This window comes from Aethalodelphis obliquidens, unplaced genomic scaffold (assembly GCF_003676395.1).
Source record: "Aethalodelphis obliquidens isolate GAN/ISIS:26980383/991018 unplaced genomic scaffold, ASM367639v1 scaffold5, whole genome shotgun sequence".
NCBI classification, from domain to species: Eukaryota; Metazoa; Chordata; class Mammalia; order Artiodactyla; family Delphinidae; genus Aethalodelphis; species Aethalodelphis obliquidens.
Window position 1 is genome coordinate 11015715 of NW_020837949.1, and position 27636 is coordinate 11043350.

Genomic DNA, 27636 nt, shown 5'->3' on the forward strand with positions numbered 1-27636 from the left:
CATAGCCAAAACAGACTCACTGATATAGAATACAAACTAGTGGTTATCAAGGAGGAGAGGAAAGAGAAAGGGGGCAAATTATGAATAGGGGATCAAGAGATACAAACTACTATATATAAAATAGATAGGCAACAAGGATATATTGCATGGCACAGGTAATTAGACCCATTTTCTTGTAATAACTTTTAATGGAATCTGTAAAAATATTCAGTCACTAAGCTTTACACCTGAAATTAATATTGCATTATAAATCAACTATACTTCAGTTAAAAAAAAAAACTTCTAGAAGAAAACATACACAGTACTCTCTTTAACAATGGTCTTAGTGATTTTTTTGGATGTGTCCCCTCAGTCAAAGGAAGCAAAGGCAAAAATAAACAAATGGGAATGCACCAAACTAAAAATCATTCGCACAGTGAAGGAAACTATCAACAAAATGAAAAGGCAATGTACTAAATGGGAGAAAATATTTTTCAAATGATATATCCAATGATGGGTTAATATTCAAAATATACAAAAAACTCATACAACTGAACATCAAAAAATCACACAACCTGATTAAAAAGTAGGCAGAGGATCTGAATAGACTTTTTTCCAAAGAAGACATACAGACAGCCAACAGGCACATGAAAAGGTGGTCAACATCACTAACCATCAGAGAAATGCAAATCAAAACCACAATGAGAGATCATCTCAAATGTGTTAGCACGGCTATTATCAAAATGACAAGAAATAACAAGTGTTGGTGAGGATGTGGAGAAAAGGGAACACTTGTGCGCTGTTGGTGGGAATGTAAATTTGTATATCCATTCTGGAAAACAATGGGGAGACTTCTCAAAAAATTGAAAATAGAACTACCAACCATAAACAAGATGAAAAGACAACCCTCAGAATGGGAGAAAATATTTGCAAATGAAGCAGCTGACAAAGGATTAATCTCCAAAATTTATAAGTGGCTCATGCAGCTCAATATCAAAAAAAAACAAACAACCCAATCCAAAAATGGGCAGAAGGTCTAAATACACATTTCTCCAAAGAAGATATACAGATGGCCAACAAACCCATGAAAGGATGCTCAACATCACTAATCATTAGAGAAATGCAAATCAAAACTACAATGAGGTATCACCTCACACCAGTCAGAATGCCATCATCAAAACTCTACAAATAATAAATGCTGGAGAGGGTGTGGAGAAAAGGGAACACTCTTGTAGACTGATACAGCCACTATGGAGAACAGTATGGAGGTTCCTCAAAAAACTAAAAATAGAACTACCATACGACCCAGCAATCCCACTACTGGGCACAAACCCTGAGAAACCCATAATTCAAAAAGAGTCATGTACCACAATGTTCATTGCAGCTCTATTTACAATAGCCAGGACATGGAAGCAACCTAAGTGTCCATCGACAGATGAATGGATAAAGAAGATGTGGCACATATATACGATGGAATATTACTCAGCCATAAAAAGAAATGAAATTGAGTTATTTGTAGTGAGGTGGATGGACCTAGAGACTGTCATACAGAGTGAAGTCAGAGAAAAATAAATACCGTATGCTAACACATATATATGGAATCTAAAAAAAAAAAAGTTCTGAAGAACCTAGGGGCAGGAATAAAGATGCAGACATAGAGAATGGACTTGAGGACATGGGTAGGGGGGAGGGTACGCTGGGATGAAGTGAGAGAGTGGCATGGACATATATACACTACCAAATGTAAAATAGCTAGCTAGTGCGAAGCAGCCACATAGCACAGGGAGATCAGCTCCGTGCTTTGTGACCACCTAGAGGGGTGGGATAGGGAGGGTGGGAGGGAGACGCAAGAGGGAGGAGATATGGGGATATATGTATATGTATAGCTGACTCACTTTGTTATAAAGCAGAAACTAACACACCATTGTAAAGCAATTATACTCCAATAAAGATGTTAAAAAAAAATCGAACTACCAAATGATCCAGCAATTCCACCTCTGGATGTTTATCCAAAGAAAAGAAAAACACTGATTTGAAAAGACATGCACACCAACGTTCATAGCATCATTATTTACAATAGCCAAGATATGGAAGAAACCTGAGTGCCTATCAAGAGATGAATGGATAGAAGCGATATACTATATATACACAATGGATATTACTCAGCCATAAGAAAGAATGAAACCTTGCCATTTTTGACAACATGGATGGAACTAGAGCTATTATGCTAAGTGAAATAAGTCAGAGAGAGAAGGACAAATATTGCATGTTCTCATTTATATGTGGAATTTTAAAAACAAAACGAATGAATAAACATAAAACAGAAACAGAGATATAGATACAGAGAAAAAACAGGCGGCTGCCAGAGGGGAAGGAGGGAGGGAAGAGGAAAGAAATAAGTGATGGAGGGGATTAAGAGGTACAAACTTCCAGTTGCAAAATAAATGGGTCATGATATGAAATGTACAGTGTGGGGAATCTAGTCATAACAATATAATATTTGTATAGTGATAAATTATAACTAGACTTAGGCCGGTGAACATGTTGAAATGTATAGAAATATCAAGTCTCTATGTTGTATAGCAGGAACTAACATAGTGTCATAGGTCAATTATACTTCAAAAACAACCAACCAACCAAACTCATAGAAAAAGAGATCAGGTTTGTCGTTACCGTATATGGGCTGGTGGGGACTGGGGGAATTGGGTGAAGGCAGTCAGAAGTTACAAACTTCCGGTTCTAGGATAAATAAGTACTAAGGATGTAATGTACAATATAATAAATATAATTAACACTGCTCTATAGTATATATGAAAGTTGTTTAGAGAGTAAATTCTAGGAGTTCCCATCACAGGGAAAAATTTTTTTTCTGTTTCTTCGATTTTTTATCTCTATGAGATGATGGATGTTTACTAAACTTATTGTGATAAAAAAATTCACTTTGTATGTAAGTCAAATCATTATGCTCTATATCACAGAGCTGTATGTCAATTATATCTCAATAAAACTAAAATTAAAAAACTATAATGGCACAAATGCAAACTTTGAGGGAATTATTTTGGAGTATTTCCCAGCATGATAAAATTTATGATCCCATGAATGCAGACAACTCAGCAAATCAGAGGCAGGATAAGTGTAACCAAAACATCGCTTGGGGATATTAGAGTCACACTTCTGAAAACCAAAGAGAAGGTATTCTCAAATCTCAGAGAAAATAATTATGCCCATTACCATCAGGGAGCGTTTCTTTCAGGTGGGAAAAATATTTTGTTTAGTGTTTCTTGCAGTGCACCTACTGGCAATAAACACTTAATTTTGTTTGGTTCTTTTTTTTTCTCCTACTGGATAATTGGGATATAGTCCTTATCTGTTATTTCTCATTTGGACTTAGTTCCCAGTAAATATAGGCAAATTCAGGCTCTCAGAAATTTCCTTTAATTGGCCATTTATTCACCCTTTCTCTGTTCCCAGCTGTAGATTCAACTACTAATTTCGTGTAAGTTAATAAGGGATGTAAACGCATCATTCAGTCTACCGAGCTCCTGTGCTTTAGAGTAGGAGAGTTATTTGTAAGCCTTACTCATATGATTACTGCTTTCAGTATGCACTGTTAAGTCTTGCCTCAGGGTGAAACATAAGAGATTTAGAACAAGTATCCACTCTTCCCCCCTCCAAAATACAAAATGACAACCCTGAACTGAAAATCAACAACTCTAAAAATGAAGTTGATACATTGTATTTAATTAAATTTAAAAACTGTTGCTCTGTGAAAGGCACTGGTAAGAATATAAAAAGTCAATACACATACTGGAGACAATCTTTCCTCATATAGGAAAAATGACTTGATTCCAAAATATACAAAGAACGCTTAAAGCCAAAACCCTAACAGACATCTATTCAAAGGAGATAGACAGATGGCAAATAAGCATATGAAAAGATGCCACATATCTTTGTCATCAGGGAAATGCAAATTAAAACAACAATGAAATATCACTACATGCCTAGTAGAATGGCTAAATTCAGAATATTTACAACACCACACACTGATTTGGATGTGAATCAACAGGAACTTTCATATATTGCTGGGGGGAATTCAGTTTCATTCATTGCAAAATGGTACAGCCACCTTGAAAGGCAGTTTGACAACTTCTTAAAAAAATAAACATACTCTAATCTATGATATACCAATTGCACTACTAGGTATTTATCCAAAGGATCTGAAAACGTAAGTTTACATAAAAACCTGTACAGAGATGTTTAAAGCAGTTAAATTCATAATTGCCTAAATTTGAAAGCACTCAAGTGGTCCGTCAGTTGGCAAATGGATAAACTGTGGTGCATCAAGACGACAGAATCTTATTTTGCACTAAAAAGAAATGAACTATCAAGTGTATAAAAAAAGACATAGAAGAAACTTAAATCCATACGACTGAGTGAAGGGAGTCAATGTGAAAAAACTACACACTTTATAATTCTAACTATATGACATTCTGAAAAACCAAAACTATGGAGGCAATTAAGAGATCAGTGGTTGCCAGGGATTAGTAATGAGGGAGGAAGAAGAGGTGATTTTTTAGGGCAGTGATACTACTCTTTATGATAGTATGACGGTGGATGCACATAATTATACACTCGTGCAAACATAGAGAATATACAACACCATGAGTGAAAACTTATGTAAGGTGTGGACTTCGGGTGATGATGTGTCAATGCAGGTGGATGAATGATAATGAAGGTGCCACTCTGTGGGGAGATGGTGATAATGGGGGAGGTTTTGCATGTGTGGAAGCAGGGGGTATATTGGTTATCTCTGTACTTGCCACTTAATTTTGCTGTGAATCTAAAATTACTCTAAAAAATAAAGTTTATTACATAAAAATGGGCAAAAATGTAGAGATACCTCACCAAAAAAGATATACAGGTGGCAAGGAAGCACTTGCAAACATACTCAACATCACGTCATCAGGGAATTTTCTATTAAAACAAGAATGAGATACCACTGCACATCTATTAGAATTGTAAAAATTCAAAAATCTCTGTATTACTGTAAAAAGTTGGGTGCTTGCTATGTTTCTCAGTGGTCGAAACATGGAGTCCAAACTGCCATTATTCCCATTCCCATCAGGGCTCAGAGTCAGGCATGACAGAAATCATGCTCGCAGGCTCCACCACCACCCGAAAAGCTAGAATGTAGTAGGCATGGTCTACTCTTCTCTTTCCCTCTTGACAAAGAGCTGGGAGTTGGGAATTTTCTCCAGATCCTAACACAGTGGGTCAGGGAGGCGAGGTGGATATGGCAATATAAATGCCATAAATTTGCCTAAAAGCTTCACTCTATCTCTTCTTGGCTTTGTGCTAGTCTGGGGTGCTGCAAACTCCTATGTGGTTTCTGGTGTTCTCAGAAAGGCAATTTGATCTATATTATGTCATCTTCATGGAGGAAGTGGGGGCTTGGGAATTCCTAGTCTCTCATCTTTGTGATGTTACTCTTAGATAATTCTCATCCTTAAGTCATGTATTTTGTTGGAAAATTTTCTTGAGCTCTAGGGAAAAAATTCACTAAACTATAATTGTGCCTTGTGCCATATTGTTCTACTTTTCTGCAATACTCTGTGGAAAGCAGCCTTCACTTGAGCATCCCTTACACTGTAGATGAGGGGGTTGAGCAATGGGTTGAAGACAGTGTAAAACACGAAATGGATCTTCAGCTGCTCCTCTCACTGACTATTGCCAGGGACCATATAAACCATCATGGCGATGCCAAAGTAGAACCCAACCACACAGAGGTGGGAGGAGCAGGTGGAAGAGGCTTTCTTGCAGCCCTCCTTTGACTGGATCTTCGGGATGGCCCAGAGGATGCGCACATAGGAGACCAGAAGCAGGGAAAGGGGCGCAGTTAAGATAAACACACTGTCAGCAAAGAGGAAAATTTCATTGATCCAGGTTTCACCACAGGTCACTTTGAGGACAGATCAGATTTCACAGAAGAAGTGGTTCACCTTCTGGGGCCCACAGAAGGGCAGCCTTAGAAAGAGACTTTCTTGTACTAGGGCCAGGGAAAATCCATGTGGCCAGCAAATGATGGCCAGGAACGTGCACGCTCTCCAGTTCATGATGACAGTGTACTGGAGGGAATGGCAGATCGCCACATACCTGTCACTGGACATCACCACCAAAGTCAGGTGCTCTACAGAAGCAAAAGCCAATAGAAAACCATCTGCTTGGTGCATGAGAAACAGGAGATAGTTTTTTTGTGTTTCACTAGGTTTTCCAGCATATTGGGTAAATTGCTGGAAGCATAGGATACGTCAGTGATGGCCAGATGAGAAAGGAAGGAGTACATGGGGGAGTGCAGCCTGGGGTCTAGGCAAATGAGTCCCAAGATCATGCCATTTGCCAGCAGGTTGAAGATATAAAATAGGAAGAAGATAACGAAGAGGAAAAATTCTATGTCTTCACTGAGCTGGAATCCCACCAGGATGAATTCTGTGACCCATGATTGGTTCCCCTCCATTCTGTTTTTTTTTTTTATATATAAATGTATTTATTTATGGCTGTGTTGGGTCCTCGTTGCTGCGCGCGGGCTTTTCTCTCGTTGCGGTGAGCAGGGGCTACTCATCATTGCGGTGCACGGGCTTCTCATTGTGGTGGCTTCTGTTGTTGCAGAGCACGGGCTCCAGGTGCACGGGCTTCAGGCTCTACGGTGCAGGCTCAGTAGTTGTGGCACACAGGCTTAGTTGCTCCGCGGCATGTGGGATCTTCCCGGACCAGGGCTCAAACCCGTGTCCCCTGCATTGGCAGGCGGACTCTCAACCACTGCGCCACCAGGGAAGCCCCCCCGCCTCCATTCTTAACGACAGTCTGTAAAGGACTAAAGTGTGGTGGAAAGGTCAGAGCTGGATAACAATGAAAACTGGAGTTATTTATCTGAAGTGAATTCGGAGTAGGCTTCTATGCTTGTCCCTACTTCACTTACTTTTTTCTTCAATATTTCTCTGCCTTTTTGTTTTTCTTACTTTTTATTCTAAAGTAATTCAAAATTTCAGATAAGTATCAGGAATTATAAACAATACTAGTATATACACTTTACCAATTTTTTTCATGTTTGCTTTATCATTTCTTTTTCTCTGTATATATTTTGTTAATTTTCTCTGGACCACATAAGAGTTAAGTGCAACCATAAGGCCAGCTTATCCCTAAACTGTTTATTATTTCCAAGAACAAGGATATTCACTACTTTATTTTCAGTATAATTACCAAAATCAGGAGATATTACCATGATTCACTATTCTAGGCATAGCATTTTCAGCCCCTCTGGTCCAAGACTGAAATCCAATAAAATATCTTACCTCCTCTAATCTGAAATCGTTATTCAGTCTTTCTTTCCTTGACACTGATATTTTTGACAGGGATTAGTTCTTGTTTTGTATAATGTCTCTCAATTGGGGTTTTCCATTGATTGTCCATGTTTTAAGTTCAGATTATAAATTTTTGGTAGTAAAAAATATATCCTTCTTAATCTTAAAGCCTCTCATGAATACAGAGATACTGTTAATTACTCTCAATATAGGTGATGCTAATGTGGATTACTTGGTTAACGTGGTGTCTCCAAGTTCTCTCCATTATAGAGTTATTAATTCATAATTTAAAGTACTTTCTTCCTGCAGGCTTAACAAATTATCCATACCCATCTTGTAGATTTCTCACTTCAGCTTGGAATCAGTTATTTCACCAAAAATATTTGGTTCCTTACTGAAGAATCATATTTTCAAAGCAGTACCTGGATTTATTGGACGTAAAGTAATATTTTTATCAGGATTGTTGCCAAATTGCTAATATCTTCATTTAATAGAGAGCGTATATAATTTGGGAGAGTACCTAAGTTGTTAAGGGGATAATGGATTCTCAACTTCACTTGCCTAATCCTAATACACCCTTACTGACTTCTTTTGGAAAACACCACTAATATAACATTACCGTTAAAGAAAATGATATCAATATTATATGGTAGTTTTTTTAGGCAAAAGTACATTTAGAATTCAAAATTATCTTGTTTATACTTTTGTTTTTCTTTGTATTTAGCTAATTATAGGCTCTTAGAAATTTTACACTTAATAAAGTTTCAGTAGTCTGGTTCGCTGTGTGAACAAAGTGGCATCTACCTCATGAGATTTTGACATCAAGTTTTCCTAAGTCTTAGAGAAACACAACATTCAATAAAAGGCTTAAGAGATAATACATATGTGAAATCTATGGCCAACAGTGATCATTGCTAATAACTTGTACATATAGTTTTCCATTATTCACTCTACTTACATTTTCATATAATTAAAATTATATAAATATTATTCTTTCATTTAAATATTATGTACATTTTCTATGTCAAAATATTTCTATACAATATACTTTAAACATTCACATACTATTTTATTGCATACAAATATTTAAACTGATTTAATACATTACCTTCTAACTAGGTTGTATGTACTGTAATGCCATTGATTAAATTTTATACATATATTTTTGTGTATCTTTTATTATTTTCTTGTCATATACTCCTAGACACGGAAGTTCTCAGTCAAATCTCCCTCTGTTTCTCCACCTATCATCTTTTTATCTATATCCACCACCATCATCGTCTATAAAAAGCAAACAAGCCCCAAAAAATCAAAACACATCATCACTGCAAGAAACCATTAAATGGTAAAAGATTTCTAATTTAACAATCATGACTCTAATCTCAAGTTCAGCTTTCCGATGAATCTGTCCCACTTCAACTTTTCTACTTTTATCATGTTGACTCTTTTTTTTTTTTTTTTTGCGGTACGCGGGCCTCTCACTGTTGTGGCCTCTCCCGTTGCAGAGCACAGGCTCCTGACGTGCAGGCTCAGCGGCCATGGCTCACGGGCCCAGCCGCTCCGCGGCATGTGGGATCTTCCCAGACCGGGGCACGAACCCGTGTCCCCTGCATCGGCAGGTGGACTCTCAACCACTGTGCCACCAGGGAAGCCCTATCATGTTGACTCTTACACTTTAATACAATTTAGTCAAACCTGGTATAAAACGCAGTTCCTTAGGTTCATCCTCATCTCAGCTTCATAGTAAATCCCAAGGAAGAACAAGAATAGTTCATGGAAAGTGCAACTTCATGAAGTCTAAGTATCATCTGACTACAAAAGATGTAGCTTCTTGTTTACTGGGTTAAATCTGTCCTCTTAGTCTACATATAACCTTGAGCTATCTACTCTGATTACAAATTTATGATTAAAATCGTATTTGTCTGTGTTTCTTACTGCCCAGGATCCAAATGGTTCCATGTGGAAGTAACTATCTCAACACCCACTATTTAGCGTTTCCCCCCTAGACATCTTTTTACATAATTTGATTTAATTAACCCTACCCTACAAATTTCTCACATTGCTTCTAACCTATTGTTTCTTCTTAATTTCACTTTGGGGCTTGAAGAGATACTCCTGTTTCCTAGATGAATGACAAGAAGGAATGACTTGACATTTAAGACCTACACCATACACCACACAGAGATGTCTTTACCAATATAGTCATCACAAGTTAAATAATATTTTAATATAATTAACACCATGGCTTTTAAATACAAAATATTGCAAACTGTGATGTGACTTTGATCACTCATGGCCAAAGCATGGTTTCTACAAAACTAACATATTCTCAGATGATATGACATAAATCTCTTAAGATAGATGATACATATAGTTTTAATTCATACTTTTGGACTTATGGAAGTATATTTTGGAAGTGATTAGTAATTAAAATATTCTGGAAATTATATATCCCTGTGAAGAATATCAGGTTTAGGCAAATGTAAATTCTGAAGCAGGCATATATTGAGCTGGAAAATGCATATGGGTCATTCAAAAGTACTAGTATGGCTACACACTATGCTTATTCACTAATCTCATTATATAAGCGTGAAGGGGTGTCCTAGAGAGCAGTGAAGACATAAGGCTCCTCATTCGAGGGATTTTCTTGTATGCCCGTAATCAATTAGTGTACAAAGAAAGACGGCAGTCTTGCTTATTCCTCTCATCACTAAATGTCTACGTGACAAGAAGTCTATTAAGAGGGTCTTATCTTTAAACATTTTGAGTTATGACTGGCATATAAAAAGCTGCACTTATGTAATGTATACAAGTTGATGACCTTGGAAATAAGTATTACCAATGAAACCATCACCATAATCTATGTTACAAACATATCCATTACCTCCAAAAGTTTCCTACCACCAAGAGTATCTTTCTCTGTCCCAGGCAATTAGAGGAGATTACTATGAAGCATAGATTAATGTAACAGGCTTGGACAATTATGACAGTAAAAAGCGTCATAATCTCACTAGGAAGATCAATGTAAAAAATCAAGATGAGGTGGGGTTAATACCAACTGTCATTTATTTTAAGTGAGATGACTTAAATGGTTGTAACAGCCTCATGAGTGGGTACTATGTCATGTACATGCTTTATGTCTCATATAATAACTTGTAGAATTCTAGATAAAATAGGCACTCAACAAGTGTGAGCTAGTACGGGAGAAGAATTATGAGAAGGAATAATAAGAAAACTAATCTCCACATTTTGAAGTGGGAAGTCAAAATAAAGGGTTGAAAATTGAAGTATATGGTTTACAAACATTAAAGACTGAAATTTCATTTTCTGTGCCAATTAAGGTGTAACCAATACACCCTTCTAGCCACATGTAAACTTTATTTAAGACCATTCTAAATAAAGGATGGATTAGGGAAGGGGGGAGGGGTGAGATAGGGGTAGGAAATTAATAAGTGCAAACTACTATGTGTAGAATAAATAAGCTACAAGGATATATTGTACAGAACAGGGAATACAGCCAATATTTTATAACTTTAAATGATGTATAATCTACAAAAATATTGAATCACTGTGTTGTACACCTGAAACTAATATAACATTGTGAATCAACTATACTTCAATAAAATAATTCAAAAAATAAATTTCAGTTTTTACTGACAACACACTTATGCATGTTGAAAATATTAAAATCTCTGTAGATAATCTATTTTACCAAATAAGCAAATTTCTAAAAATCTGGAACATGCATAACATTTTATGGAATGAATGTTTTGTAAAGATCATAGATCTCTCCAAATTAATCTATAGGTTCAATGAAATCTAAATCAGAAATTAAGGAAGGTTTTTTTATGTGCAGAAATTGAATAATCTTATTTATAAGTTTCATGAGAAATTATGAAATATCAAGAAGAGTCAAGTCAATGTTGAAGAAAAATGAAGGAAAAGGACATACTCTATGAAATACTGAGACCTATAAAGTTACAGTGACTTTATACAGTCAGTCAATGTTGTAATGGGACAAAGATAAATAAACAGACTTGTGAAATAGCATGGTTAAACCAGAAATACAGACATGCACATGCCATCACCCCACAAGCACACTGGAAAGGCAGTGGTGTTTTCAATAATAATGCTGGATCAATTGGCTATCTGCGTGAAGAAACTAAAGCAAAACAGGTAGGTAATAGATCTAAGTATGAAAGATAAAAACAAGCTTTGTAGAATATTAAACAATGGCATATAGTTATGACCTGGGAGTTAGTGGAACTGAAACAGCATAAAAGATTTATAAAACTAAGAAATAAACTGCTATTTATCTAGAGGTATAAATAAAGAGAGTGAAAACACAATCCACAGAATAGAAGGAAATATATATAACATGTATAATAAATTCAGGGCTCATATTCAGAATATAAAAGAATTTCTGCAACTCATTAATGAAAAGATAGATAATCTAATTTCAACTGGGCAAAATACTTGAACTTACATTTCACATGAAAAATCATCTAAATAACCCACAGCACATTAAGATATTAAGAGATACTAAATGTCCTAGGTCACCAAAGAAATAAAAATAAAACTCACAAGGAATGGCTAAAATTCACAAGTTTGAAACTACAAGGCCTTGGCAAGTATACAAACCAGGGATACATTACTGATGAGAATGTAATTTAATGCAACCATTTTGGAAAACTCTGGAAGTATATACTGTTTTTAAACATATGCATAACAATGACCTATGGATTCTACTTCCAGATACATCCAAATAAATGTGTGTATACACATACATAAGTTATATACATATATAGATTTATACAAAGATTGTATATATATATATAAAGTTTGTATATGAATATTCTTAAGATGATTATAATAACTTTTTTCCTATCTTCCAAGGGAAAAATTTATCTTAGCTTATAAAACAAGATTGAAACATGGACTTATCTCTTTCCTTGAACTTACAATCCATGTGAGCAAATAAATATTTCTTGCAGGGGTTCCTATAATTAGTTTTAGATATGTATGATTTAATTTATTTATTCCTAGAAAAATTAAGTTTGGGGAAACCACTTGATGAGAATAATCTGGACAGTATCTCTTTACAAAGTCACTTCGTAGAAATAAAAAATGAGAGTCATAGGCACATTCCCAAAATTGTGTGATCAACACTGAATTCCGTAAAGAGTTCCCGGATTTCAAAGTCTATGAGCATCGAGAGGAGCTTCAAGACGGTGGAAGAGTAAGACGCAGAGATCACCTTCCTCCCCACAAATACATCAGAAATACATCTACATGTGGAACAACTCCTACAGAACACCTACTGAACGCTGGCAGAAGACCTCAGACCTCCAAAAAGGCAAGAAACTCCCCACATACCTGGGTAGGGCAGAATAAACAGAGACAAAAGAATAGGGACAGGACCTGCACCAGTGGGAGGGAGCTGTGAAGGAGGAAAGGTTTCCACACACTAGGAGCCCCTTCACGGGCGGAGACTGCGGGTGGCGGAGGGGGGAAGCTTCGGAACCACGGAGGAGAGCGCAGCCACAGGGGTGCGGAGGGCAAAGTGGAGAGATTCCCGCACAGAGGATCGGTGCGACCAGCACTCAGCAGCCCGAGAGGCTTGTCTGCTCAGCCACCGGGGCGGGTGGGGCTGGGAGCTGAGGCTCGGGCTTCGGTCGGAGCGCAGAGGACTGGGGTTGGCGGCGTGAACACAGCCTGAAGAGTCTAGCGCGCCACGGCTAGCCGGGAGGGAGTCCAGGAAAAAGTCTGGACCTGCCGAAGAGGCAAGAGGCTTTTTCTTGCCTCTGTTTCCTGGTGCGCGAGGAGAGGGGATTAAGAGCGCTGCTTAAAGGAGCTCCAGAGACGGGCGCGAACCACGGCTAACAGCGCGGACCCCAGGGACGGGCATGAGACGCTAAGGCTGCTGCTGCCGCCACCAAGAAGCCTGTGTGCGAGCACAGGTCACTATCCACACCTCCCTTCCAGGGAGCCTGTGCAGCCCGCCACTGCCAGGGTCCCAGGATCCAGGGTCAGCTCCTCCGGAAGAAAGCACGGCACGCCTCAGGCTGGTGCAACGTCACGCCGGCCTCTGCCACCGCAGGCCCGCCCCGCACTCCTTGCCCCTCCCTTCCCCCCAGCCTGAGTGAGCCAGAGCCCCCGAATCAGGGGCTCCTTTAACCCCGTCCTGTCTGAGCAAAGAACATACGCCCTCAGACGACCTACACGCAGAGGCGGGTCAAAATCCAAAGCTGAACCCTGGGAGCTGTGCGAACAAAGAAGAGAAAGGGAAATCTCTCCCAGCAGCCTTAGGAGCAGCGGATTAAACCTCCACAGTCAACGTGATGTACCTGCATCTGTGGAATACCTGAACAGACAAGGAATCATCCCAAATTGGAGAGCTGGACTTTGGGAGCAACGATATACATACATACATATATATATATATATATATATATATATATATACACACACACACATACACATATATATATATATTTATTTATTTATTTTCATTTTAATAACTTTATTTTATCTTCTTCTTTCTTTCTCTCTTTTATTTTTTGCCCTTTTATTCTGAGCCATGTGGAGGACGGGCTCTTGGTGCTCCAGCCAGGCGTCAGGGCTGTGCCACTGAGGTGGGAGAGCCAAGTTCAGGACATTGGTTCACCACAGACCTCCAGCTCCACATAATATCAGATGGCGAAAATCTCCCAGAGATCTCCATCTCAATGCCAAGGCCCAGCTCCACTCAATGACTAGCAAGCTACAGTGCTGGACATCCCATGCCAAACAACTAGCAAGACAGGAACACAACCCCATCCATTAGCAGAGAGGCTGCCTAAAATAATAATAAGGCCACAGACACCCCCAAACACACCACCAGACGTGGATCTGCCCTCCAGAAAAACAAGATCCAGCCTCGTCCACCAGAACACAGGCACTAGTCCCTTCACCAGGAAGCCTACACAACCCACTGAACCAACCTTAGTCACTGGGGACAGACACCAAAAACAAAGGAAACTATGCAACTGCAACCCGCGAAAAGGAGACCCCAAATACAGAAAGTTAAGCAAAATGAGAAGACAGAGAAACACACAGCAGATGAAGGAGCAAGGAAAAACCCACCAGACCTAACAAATGAAGAGGAAATAGGCAGTCTACCTGAAAAAGAATTCAGAATAATGACAGTAAAGAGGATCCAAAATCTTGGAGATAGAATGGAGAAAATAAAGAAACATTTAAAAAGGACCTAGAAGAACTAAAGAGCAAACAAACAATGATGAACAACACAATAAATGAAATTAAAAATTCTCTACAAGGGATCAATAGCAGAATAACTGAGGCAGAAGAATGGATAAGTGACCTGGAGATAAAATAGTGGAAATAACTACTGCAGATCAGAATAAAGAAAAAAGAATGAAAACAATTGAGGACAGTCACAGAGACCTCAGGGACAACATTAAACACACCAACATTCGAATTATAGGGGTCCCAGAAGAAGAAGAGAAAAAGAAAGGGACTGAGAAAATATTTGAAGAGATTATATTTGAAAACTTTCCTAACATGGGAAAGGAAATAGTCAATTAAGTCCAGGAAGCACAGAGAGTCCCATACAGGATAAATCCAAGGAGAAACATGCCAAGACACATATTAATCAAACTATAAAAATTAAATACAAAGAAAAAATATTAAAATCAACAAGGGAAAAGCAACAAATAACATACAAGGGAATCCCCATAAGGTTAACAGCTGATCTTTCAGCAGAAACTCTGCAAGCCAGAAGGGAGTGGCAGGACATATTTAAAGTGATGAAAGAGAAAAACCTGCAACCAAGATTACTCTACCCAGCAAGGATCTCATTCAGATTCGACAGAGAAATTAAAACCTTTACAGACAAGCGAAAGTTAAGAGAATTCAGCACCACCAACAGCTTTACAACAAATGCTAAAGGAACTTCTCTAGGCAGGAAACACAAGAGAAGGAAAAGACCTACAATAATAAATCCAAAACAATTAAGAAAATCGTAATAGGAACATACATATCGATAATTACCTTAAATGTAAATGGATTAAATGCTCCAACGAAAAGACATAGACTGGCTGAATAGATACAAAACAAGATCCATATATATGCTGTCTACAAGAGACCCACTTCAGACCTAGGGACACATACAGACTGAAAGGGAGGGGATGGAAAAAGATATTCCATGCAAATGGAAACCAAAAGAAAGCCGGAGGCTTCCCTGGTGGCACAGTGGTTGAGAGTCTGCCTGCCGATGCAGGGGACGCGGGTTCGTGCCCCGGTCTGGGAGGGTCCCACATGCCACGGAGTGGCTGGGCCCGTGAGCCATGGCCGCTGAGCCTGTGCTCCGCAACAGAAGAGGCCACAACAGCGAGAGGCCCGCGTACTGCAATAAAAAAAAAAAAAAAAAACCTGGAGTAGCAATTCTCGTATCAGACAAAATAGACTTTAAAACAAATACTATTTCAAGAGACAAAGAAGGATAGTACCTAATGATCAAGGGATCAATCCAAGAAGAAGATACAACAATTGTAAATATTTATGCACCCAACATAGGAGCACCTCAATACATAAGGCAAATACTAACAGCCATAAAAGGGGAAATCGACAGTAACACAATCATAGTAGGGAACTTTAACACCCCACTTTCACCAATGGACAGATCATCCAAAATGAAAATAAATAAGGAAACACAAGCTTTAAATGATACATTAAACAAGATGGACTTAATTGATATTTATAGGACATTCCATCCAAAAACAACAGAATACACATTCTTCTCAAGAGCTCATGGAACATTCTCCAGGATAGATCATATCTTGGGTCACAAATCAAGCCTTGGTAAATTTAAGAAAATTTAAATCGTATCAAGTATCTTTTCTGATCACATGCTATGAGACTAGATATCAATTATAGGAAAAAATCTGTAAGAAACACATGGAGGCTACACAGTACACTAAATAACAAAGAGATGACTGAAGAAATCAAAGAGGAAATCAAAAAAATACCTAGAAACAAATGACAATGAAAACATGACGACCCAAAACGTATGGGATGCAGCAATAGCAGTTCTAAGAGGGAATTTTATAACAATACAATCCTACCTTAGAAACAAGAAACATCTCAAATAAACAACCTATCCTTACACCTAAAGCAATTAGAGAAAGAAGAACAAAAAAACCCCAAAGTTAGCAGAAGGAAAGAAATCATAAAGATCAGATCAGAAATAAATGAAAAAGAAATGAAGGACACGATAGCAAAGAGCAATAAAACTAAAAGCTGGGTCTTTGAGAAGATAAACAAAATTGATAAACCATTAGCCAGACTTATCAAGAAAAAAAGGGAGAAGACCCTAATCAATAGAATTATAAATGAAAAAGGAGAAGTAACAACTGACACTGCAGAAATACAAAGGATCATGAGAGATTGGTACAAGCAACTACATGCCAATATAATGGACAACCTGGAAGAAATGGACAAATTCTTAGAAATGCACAACCTTCTGAGACTGAACCAGGAAGAAATAGAAAATATGAACAGACCAATCACAAGCACTGAACTTGAAACTGTGATTAAAAATCTTCCAACAAAAGCCCAGGACCAGATGGCTTCACAGGCGAATCAAACATTTAGAGAAGAGGTAACACCTATCCTTCTCAAACTCTTCCAAGATACAGCAGAGGGAGGAACACTCCCAAACTCATTCTATGAGACCACCATCACCCTGATACCAAAGCCAGAGAAGGATGTCACAAAGAAAGAAAACTACAGGCCAATATCACTGATGAACATAGATGCAAAAATCCTCAACAAAATACTATCAAACAGGATCCAACAGCACATTAAAAGGATCATACATTATGATCAAGTGGGGTTTATCCCAGGAATGCAAGGATTCTTCAATATATGCAAATCAATCAACGTGATGCACCATATTAACAAACTGAAGGAGAAAAACCATATGATCAACTCAATCGATGCAGAGAAAGCTTTTGACAAAATTCAGCACCCATTTATGATAAAAACCCTCCAGAAAGTAGGCATAGAGGGAACTTTCCCTAACATAATTAAGGCCATATATGCCAAACCCATGAATGAAATTAGAACACTCCCTAACACCATACACAAAAATAACCTCAAAATGGATTCGAGATCTAAATGTAAGGCCAGACACCATCAAACTCTTAGAGGAAAACATAGGCAGAACACTCTATGACATAAATCACAGCAAGATCCTTTTTGACCCACCTCCTAGAGAAATGGAAATAAAAACAAACAAATGGGACCCAATGAAACTTAAAAGCTTTTGCACAGCAAAGGAAACCTTAAAGAAGACTAAAAGACAACAACCCTCAGAATGGGAGAAAATATTTGCAAATGAAGCAACTGACAAAGGATTAATCTCCGAAATTTACAAGCAGATCGTGCAGCTCAATACCAAAAAAAGAAACAACCCAATCCAAAAATGGGCAGAAGACGTAAATAGACATTTCTCCAAAGAAGATATACAGATTGCCAACAGACACATGAAAGAATGCTCAACATCATTAATCATTAGAGAAATGCAAATCAAAACTACAATGAGGTATCATCTCACACAGGTCAGAATGGCCATCATCAAAAAAATCTACAAACAATAAGTGCTGGAGAGGGTCTGGACAAAAGGGAACCCTCCTGCACTGTTGTTGGAAACGTAAATTGATACAGCCACTATGGAGAACAGTATGGAGGTTCCTTAAAAAACTAAAAATAGAGCTACCATATGACCCAGCAATCCCACTACTGGGCATATGTCCTGAGAAAACCATAATTCAAAAAGAGTCATGTACCAAAATGTTCATTGTAGCTCTATTTACAATAGCCAGGACATGGAAGCAACCTAATTGTCCATCAACAGATGAATGGATAAAGAAGATGTGGCACATATAAACAATGGAATCTTACTCAGCCATAAAAAGGAAAGAAACAGTTATTTGTAGTGAGGTGGATGGACCTAGAGACTGTCATACAGAGTGAAGTAAGTCAGAAAGAGAAAAACAATGACCACCTAGAGGGGTGGGATAGGGAGGGTCGGAGGGAGGGAGATGCAAGAGGGAAGAGATATGGGGATACATATATACGTATAGCTGATTCAATTTGTTATAAAGCAGAAACTAACACACCACTGTAAAGCAATTATACTCCAATAAAGGTGTTAAAAAATCTATGATCAATTTACATTACTTAATTTGCCTCTATCATATGAATGTAATGGTATCAATGAGACTTTTTAAAACTGTAATGTAATATATTCTGTTAACCTAGTATTTTGGCGCTGGAATACCCAGACTTCTACAAATATCTTTAATATTTGTAAACATAAAGATCACCATGTCAAGTTCCTATCCATGTTCGAAATTGCCTGGGTTTGTGAATATCTTTTCCCATCATGAATTAAGTCTAAATATTGCCTCCAGTTAAAAGATATATCTTGGTTTGGGTTCCTTCAGAAGCCAACCCTGGGACAGTTATTCAACTACAAGTAGTTTTGGGGAAGCAATCTCGGGAACTATAAGTAGACAGATGAATGGAAAAGGGGCACAACCAAGAAAAGACAGCCACTGAAGGTTGGATGATCAAAGGAGAAAATTGTAGTAATTGAAGTTAGACCCTAATGGAAAAATCTTGGAGCCAGCGTAGCATATGTATCACCAACTAGTATCTGTTATTGGATGAGCGCCTTGAGGTGGATGGACCAAGTAACAGGGCTCCATTTCCCAGAGTAATAGGCTAGTAAAGTGGCTCTGGTTTCCAGAGAACCTGCCCAGGCAAAGAAATGCAGACGGTGGCATTTGGAAGTCAGGCTAGTGTGCACTGAAGTGGGAAGGCAAGGTGTTATGTACAGGGCACCCACAGTATCAGCTACAGAATCCCTGTCTGTACATCACCTCTGTAATCCAAAATTTGATTGGACATAATCAGGCAGAGGAATAGGTGTGGTTTCCTGGCTCTAAATTGAAGAGGATAATTACAAAAATTTAATAAATATATTTTTTCTAATGATTTTTTAAATTACAGTAGCATAATTATCCACAGTTAAGTTGAAACAAAGTTTAGTTTTTTAATGTCAAAAGTTGGCTTTAATTATACTCAACATACTAGCCTCCTTTATGTTATGTATCTTGGCCCTGAAGGAATTTTATAAAATCTATTTGGACAAAATGTAATCTAAAGGATACTATCTAATATTAGCTCTGTTACTCACTATAAATGAGAAAAGCTACTTAAGTGCATCAGTAATGTGTTGAGAATGATGTGGTAAATCTATGTAAGTGAATTAAAGTTTCTGGTCTATTTATCACATGAAAAGTGCTCAGCAGATTTTTCCGCAAGAAGGCACATTTAGGATGGGATACAGATAATGTGTACAAAGTCCTATTTCAGGGGCATTCACCAAGGAAGACAGTCATCCTTCAAAGCCTGAAACTGCAGAAAAGTCTAATTTTTAATCATTCCCATTGGGGTAAAATAATGAAACACTGATTTCAAACATGAGCCCTAAAAAAAAATCAAATGGGCAAATACAGCATATTGTAGGCACTGATTTATTAATTTTTTTATAATGACAAATCTCTGTATTTTGTGCCAGGCAGAATCGATCAGCGGTTTTTCCTTTCTTTTTTCTTTTTAAATTGAAGTACAGTTGATTTACAATATTATATTAGTTTTAGTTGTATAGCATAGTGATTCAATATTTTTATAGAATCATTTACTTCATTTAAAGTTACTATAAAACGATGGCTGTACTTCCCTGTGCTGTAATAAATCCTTGTTGCTTATCTTTTTTATACATAGTAGTTTGTATCTCATAATCCCACACCCTAGAGATTTTTCTATTTAATGATAATTTAAGAGTTTCTCAAGCAGGTTGAGTCAGTCAGGTAGTAAAATGATCCTAAGGCCCTCACCCTATTTCATTGCATGTCCCTGATATCCAAGATTTAGGTACTAATGTTACAGTTAATGGTAGCATAAACATCAAATGTTATTAATGTCAGCACGAGCATTAAAAGCCTCCATGGTGGCTGCTGGTTTAGCTGCTAGTTCTGGTGTGCCCTCCTGTCCTGTGTTGTCTGCTTAAGGACTTTAGCAACTTAGTTTAGTGAGGCATCTGACTTCTATACAAATTCATATATTTACAGATAAATCAAAACTCCAGTAGTTTTTTTCCTCTACAAGCAGTAGTACCCTGACAACACTGCCTGATTCTCTGGCTCTCAGACTTGCGCTCTCAAATGTCTCTTTCTTCATCTTGTCTCCTTGGAGCTCCCAGTTACCTGATATTAGCTTCTAAGTCCAACTCCCAACAGATTCAATATCTCTAAACTTTTTCTATATTCCTGGCCTGTTGTTTTTATAGACTAAAAGAAGATATTTGTCATATTGTACATTATATAAGAATATACCTTATGGGAGATTCAGCTAATACATTTAAATTTCCACATAATTTTAATACATGCTTAAAATGTGTATTTAATTAAAAAATAGCATTAATAAACACTGTAAGTTGATTGTAAGAGGGCTTTTTCAATATTTATTATTCCTGGAACTTCTCCCATCCTACCTCACGTCTACAGAGAATAATCACTGCTTTCCCTGACTTACTGCAGAAGTGAAACCCTTTTTTTTCACACCTAGTACAACCACAGAGGACTCTGACTTACAAGCTCTAGGGGCTACCTAGATTACCTTTCCAGTAATTCCCTGTTAGCAGATCATTAATTCTTACCTTTTACACAGCAAAAAGTTAGGTTAACATGAATATGAAACCCTTGTTAGCTTCATAAATGGTATCTTGAATCTTATGTATTAGAATGCTAAAATATGGACGAAAAAACCAAATTATTGCAGTTTAGAGGAAGGTATTAGAAATCCTATGCCTCAGTAAACATTACCAACACTAACAAGATTCTCCTGATTTTCTTTTGCATGATGTAAAAATTTAAGAACACTATATTTTCATTTGTCCCATAATTCTTTTAATTAAAATTTTTTAATTTCATTTTTTATTTGAATTTTATTTTTTTATACAGCAGCTTATTAGTTACCTATCTTATACATATTAGTGTATATATGTCAATCCCAATCTCCCAATTCATCACACCACCACCAACACCCCCGCCACTTGCCCCCCTTGTTGCCCATATGTTTGTTCTCTACATCTGTGTCTCTATTTCTGCCCTGCAAACTGGTTCATCTGTACCATTTTTCTAGATTCCACATATATGGATTAATATACGATATTTGTTTTTCTCTTTCTGACTTACTTCAGTCTGTATGACAGTCCCTAGATCTATCCATGTCTCTACAAATGAACCATTTTGTTCCTTTTTATGGCTGAGTAATATTCCATCGTATATATGGACCACAATTTTTTTTCAGTTTTTTTAAATATCTTTATTGGAATATAATTGCTTTACAATGGTGTGTTAGTTTCTGCTTTATAACAAAGTGAATCAGCTATACAAACACATATATCCCAATATCTCCTCCCTCTTGCATCTCCCTCCCACCGTCCCTATCCCACCCCTCTAGATGGTCACAAAGCACTGAGCTGATCTCTCTGTGCTATGTGGCTGCTTCCCACTAGCTATCTATTTTACATTTGGTAGTGTATATATGTCCATGCCACTCTCTCACTTCATCTCAGCTTACCCTTCCCCCTCCCCGTGTCCTCAAGTCCATTCTCTACATCTCTACATTTCCTATCTACAAGTCCTTTTCCTCATTTATAAGCATATTCTATGGGTATTCCTTCATTCAGTCAGTCATTTTTTCATACATGCATTCATTCAAAAATATTTACTTCACTATAGTACTATTCAAACACTAAGGGTAAAGATCAATTGATTACTAGAATGGACAGAAATATTGTTTTCTTAGGCTATTTAAAAAGTTTAAGTTTCTTTTAACATTATTTACACGAGCGTTTGAAATATTGAAGTTTCTCCTAATAATGTCAAAGTGATATTAAAAATTCTATACTGTGACTAAATATTGTATATGTAAAATAACATGGTAATCTGGTTGGCTTTGTTCCCACTGCCCTGGGAGATGAGTATGAACATGTTCAAAAACATTGATTGACAAGATGTTGCGTGTTTATGCTTAGTTCAGTTTTAGGTATATGGAGAGTTTAAAAGAAAAAGGAAGTAGAGAAGAAGGGAGGGAGAGGGAGAGAGTTGACGGAGAGAAAACACAGGGAGGAAAAGAGAGAAGATACAGCACCTCTCCCTTCACTTCCTCACTATTACTTTACAATTCCTGCGGGGGGAGTCGGGGGGTGAGGCTGTTGGGGGGGGGGGCGTGGGGCATATAACACAGGAAAGGGGAAACTGAGCGCTGGAGAGCTGCAGAGAGGTTAAAACCAAAACTGCTTCCGAAAAGTTGATAGGATTCAGATGGTTGGTGTCAAAGACGGAACTAAGTCTGGGGCACAATTTTAAAAGGCTGTTTATTTGTAGACGTTAGGCTCAAACTCATCTGCTGTTGCTTTTATGTCAGTAGGGGTACAAAATTGTTAGCAAGGACAGTAAGTTTTATACAGTAAAAAAAGGAAACACTGAGACAAGTCTCTGATTGGCAAACATTCTACTATGGTGGGAAGTTTTTTTTTTTTTGAAGAGGGAGAGTCCTTCTCATTGGGTTTTAAGGACATTTGGTAGCTCTTGGTTGGCTGCAAGGAGGTAAGGGAGCAGTTTAGGGACACTCAAAGGCAGAAGGGTTGTCCAATGTTAGAAGTATTTTCTGTGTTCCATTTCTTGAAACAAGTGGTTGGTTGAGGTGTTTCTGGGGGGTCAAACTGCCACAATGGTCCTCACAGGGCTGGTGGCAGGCAGCCCTGTGCCATGGCAGGCAGTTGTCATTAGGAAAGAGGTGGAGACCACTCCAGCATGGAAAACAACAGGAATGAAGACATGAAGTGATAATCAACAAACAAGGGGTCTCGCTATTTAAACAGTGAGAAGACCACCCTAATGAGAGGTCATGAGAAATGAAACCTGTGCCACCAGAAGATGAAATTTGAATGCCTACGACTAGAGTTTGGATTTGATGGACTAGACCTTTGGATATCATTTACAGGGTTTTGAAAACAAGTGTGAATAAAAAAACAAAAATTTAAAGAAGGTTATAAGAGAGACATTAATAAAGAGAGACCAAGTGACTTATAAGGGAATCACTACTAAGCACAGAGATGTTACTTTGAAAATAATTCTGGCCTTAATGATCCACATGTTCTTTGTGGGAAAGAAAAAAAAATGCTTAGCATTTAAGCCTCGGAGAAAAATACACACACACACAATTTCTGAATACCAGAGACTGAGGGAAAATTCTGCCCATCCTAACTAGTGGAAAATACAAAGCTAACTCCAGGAATGAAAAGTTTGTACAGATTAAGAAAAACACTTAAGTGTTACATGCTAACCGTAGGAGCCCATTTTTAAGAAATTTTCTCAGGACTCTTTGAGTCAACTAGTTAAAAACAGCTATACAAGAGAAAGCCTTCAGAAAAGAAATAGCTTTTTCTACAGCTAAGAAAGTAGGGTTTATTCACAGTGTGTGTTAGTGAATTTTATTTAAGTTCATGAATAAACAGAGACTTTAACCAAATGTTTCAGATTTGTGTTCTATTCGCCATGTAAATGGCACAAGTTACCAAAGTTATTATCAATGCATCCCATTTCCCTCCAGGAGAGATTCAAACCATTCATTAACAAAGTTAAAAAAAAAAAAAACAACCTCATCTTGCATGAAATAACCACTGTCCCCTTTTGTGGATATCCTCCGAGCACTGATACCTGTAAGCGCCCAAGAGCAGTCTCCCAGTTATAAAGAAGCCATATTAGGGTCGCCCTTTGAATAACACAAACTACACCCTAAAATAAAGGAAGATTTTGGAGGTGAAAGAAGTTGCAGGCACTTACCTTCAGTCTTTCCCTCACCCCACTGCAGATTCAGAGCTGGAACGGAAACTCGGCTACCTTGGGAAAGCTGAGGTTTTCGGTTGCTGTACTTCTCAAAGACCATAATTGACTGAGATCATTGGTGACTTTGGGCAGCAAGCTTAGCAAAATACTGGATGTTTCTACCGAAGTTCCATGGTCTTTTATGACGACTCCTTTTTAGAAGAGCTCTCCCACCTACAGTCTTCCTTCTTTTTCCGTAAGCACAGCACCCTCGGGCTGCTTTCCCGCTGCCTAAATCGGCCCGTGGTTGAAGCATTTCCTCACTACCCAGATTAAAAGGCAGCTCCCACAGAGCTGTAACTGGCTATTTGATTAAAACTGGGATTTTTTTTTTACCCTTATTGGGAACATGAGAATCACCTGATGCCAATTCACAGCACCTGATTCTGATGTCGGTGTGGTGCCGAGTCCTGGCCCGTCATGCTCCGCGCGTGCTGCTAAGGACAGTGCTGAGGCTGGGAACATCCGTCAAAACAACTTCAAGGATGTTACTAGGTGTTGTGGGGAATGGGGGTGGGGGAGGAGTGATGTTTGTAAAAGTTAAACCTATTCCCCAAATAACCTCTTACTAGGAGAACCTTCAGGAGGATCGTTTTGATCAAGAGAACCTGCCCCTTCTTAGATCTATACCACCTGCAGGAATTTTAAAATGGGGAGAAGGAATCTACCTTACAGTCAAATTGCATTTGTTTTCCCCAGCCCTTCGTTCTATCAAACAAGGCATTTAGGGATGGGGGGATGGGACTCGATTTTAGGAGCCAACAAAGACACTTCCGGGTCAAGCCTGGATCCGTCTCCCTACCCCTTACCCTGGAGAAATTTGCTGAAGCTCAAGTAGGGGAGAGTGTCTTGACCTTTTCCTAAGGGAGTTTTGAAATATGTTCAACCAGTTCTTTTTCCAGTTTACATTGATACAATCCAATCCTTACAAAAGGTGCCAGATGACAGAGAATCAGAAGTGGCTTCTCTGGGTGAGAACCTACTTACCACAGGGAACTTCCCACCGAGACCCCCCAGGAACCTTCCAGACACCCTCCCCCACCACAGCCTTTAACCCTCTGTCCACTCGGCACTTTCCCCTCCAGTCTGATAGTCTCCTAGCAACATGCATTTGGATTACACCCCTCTCTTAGTACACCCCCTCTCCTGGGGGAGGGAAAGCTTTGGTGTTTGGGGGCAGAAGAGAAGACGTGTGTCTGTCCTGAAGGTGATGGTCAAGAAGGGATTTTCCTTTGAGGCAGCTTATCTCGTGGGTTATTCCTTGCCTGGCACTGTCTGCATCACCCAGAAACTTGTTGGAAATGCAAAACCTCACAGAAACTCCAGAGTGGAGCCCAGCAATCAGAATTTTAACAAACCCTCCAGGTAATCCTGGTGCAAACTCAGGTGTGAGAACCACTGGTGTGTCGTGTCTTCTGTGTTCTCCTTTCCAAGTGCAAGAGAGAGCGAGAACAAAGGGGACTTACTACTACTTTTACTTTTGTCTGGAGCCTGTAAGGAAAAGGGAGAGACAATAAACAAATAAATAATAGATAAACCCACTGAACATAGAAAGGGACACACTTGCCCATAGAAAGGATAAATAATGGCTTATTCAAGACACATTCGGTTAAAGTTCTCTTTGAGTCTCCGTAGCTGCAGCTGAGAAGATGCTTTTGTTTTCAATTAAGAAAGTTGGCCTAGTTGATCCCTAGTATCTCTTCCAATGCCAATTCAATGGATCTAGGAGTTTTTAGGATTAATAAAAAGTAGCAGGGAGTAAGAATCATTAAGAATATAGGAAAGAATGCTGTATTAAGTTGGGAAATATGTATATATTTAAAGACAACTTCTCAGACAAAATAGTTTTGTGCCCACATCACAGTTTTGTTTCAAACATGCTGGTAAATTGAGAGGTTGCTGGTAAGCCGCACTCCAGGTTGCCCCCTGATAGTAAAAACATTTTGCAGGAAAAAAGAGAGGCAATAACAATAAAGAAATGTATGATTAAAGATTATTAGGCCACTCATAAAATAGACTAAAATGCAGGCAAGTTTCAAAACTGATAGTCAGCTGAGTGGGTGATCCCGAAAGGATCTTGAGAGATCACGAAAGTCCCTTAGAACTGTTGGAGTTTTATCAGGATTGTAATTGCTTTCAGCAGGGGCTGTGAATTGCCTCTTCCCCAAAGGCCTGTCTCACTACAGGTTTAAGAAAACTCTTTCCTCAGTTTCTAGTTTCTCTCTTCTCACGGAGTTTCTTTTTTCATTTTTGGTAAGTAATTTAATCTTCCCGAATCTTCCTGACTGCTTCGTCTATAAAGTGGTGAAAATAATTTCTTCCCCAAATGAAAGAATAAGGCTAGAAAAAAAACAACTCTCTCTTTAGAGTCTTCCAAGGTCTATCACTGACTAATCAAAAGTATACATTAAAGGGGAAAGTTAATACGATGTAGTTTTCTATCCTTGGATTCTGATCTAACCATAATGCCAAGCCTGTGGTAGATTTATTTATTCTATGTCATGTATCAGTTAAACACTTACATAGTTTCTGCTATGTGTTTGCATGCCCTATGCATTTACAAAAGTTAACTCAATCTACATGATTACCCTATGAGGCAGGTGCAGTTTTATTCTCCCCATTTTACAGATGACAGAATTGAGAAAATGAGAGGTTAAATAACCAGCCCAGGCACAGTATCTGGTAAGTAGCAGAACCTGGATTTGAACTCAGGAAGCTGGGTCCAAAGACTGTGTTCACTAAACTGTTTACTAATTGATATCCTGTCTCTCTGCTTGATTCTCCACCAGTCAGGCTGTGCCTTGACGACAGATCTTAAATAAGTTGAACTTTAAAGGGCCCCAGTAGGAGGCCCCAGTCAGGCTGTGCCTTGACGACAGATCTTAAATAAGTTGAACTTTAAAGGGCCCCAGTAGGAGGGAATGAAATACCTAGTGCAGGTAATTAGAGCCTAGGTCATTTCCTTGTATTGAATTGCATCGCCCACTGCCCGCTCTGATGCTTGTGCATTTATATTCGTCATCTGTCCCTGGATTAAACCTTCTACACCATAGGCACTAGGATCAGCCCTTATTGAGAAGATGGTAGAGAAAGTGTCCCAGAAGCACCTGTTTTGACAAATGAGGTTCCCTACCTGTGTACAGTTAACCTCAAATAAGGTTCCCTACCTGTGTACAGTTAACCCTTGAACAGCACAGGGTTGAACTGCAGGGACCCACTTATATGCAATTTTTTTTCAAGAGTAAATATTATAATACTACACAATCTGTGGT

The 27636-nt window shown here is 38.4% G+C and overlaps 1 protein-coding gene across 1 annotated transcript; it reads right to left on the reverse strand.

Annotated features, from left to right (window-relative positions):
* Positions 1-5543: 5543 nt before the first annotated feature.
* LOC113618527 (olfactory receptor 2A2-like) lies at positions 5544-6493 on the reverse strand. Its single transcript, XM_027102754.1, is given in 2 exon segments — positions 5544-6190; positions 6235-6493. Coding segments are annotated over 2 exon segments (906 nt in total).
* Between the last annotated feature and the right edge of the window lie 21143 nt (positions 6494-27636).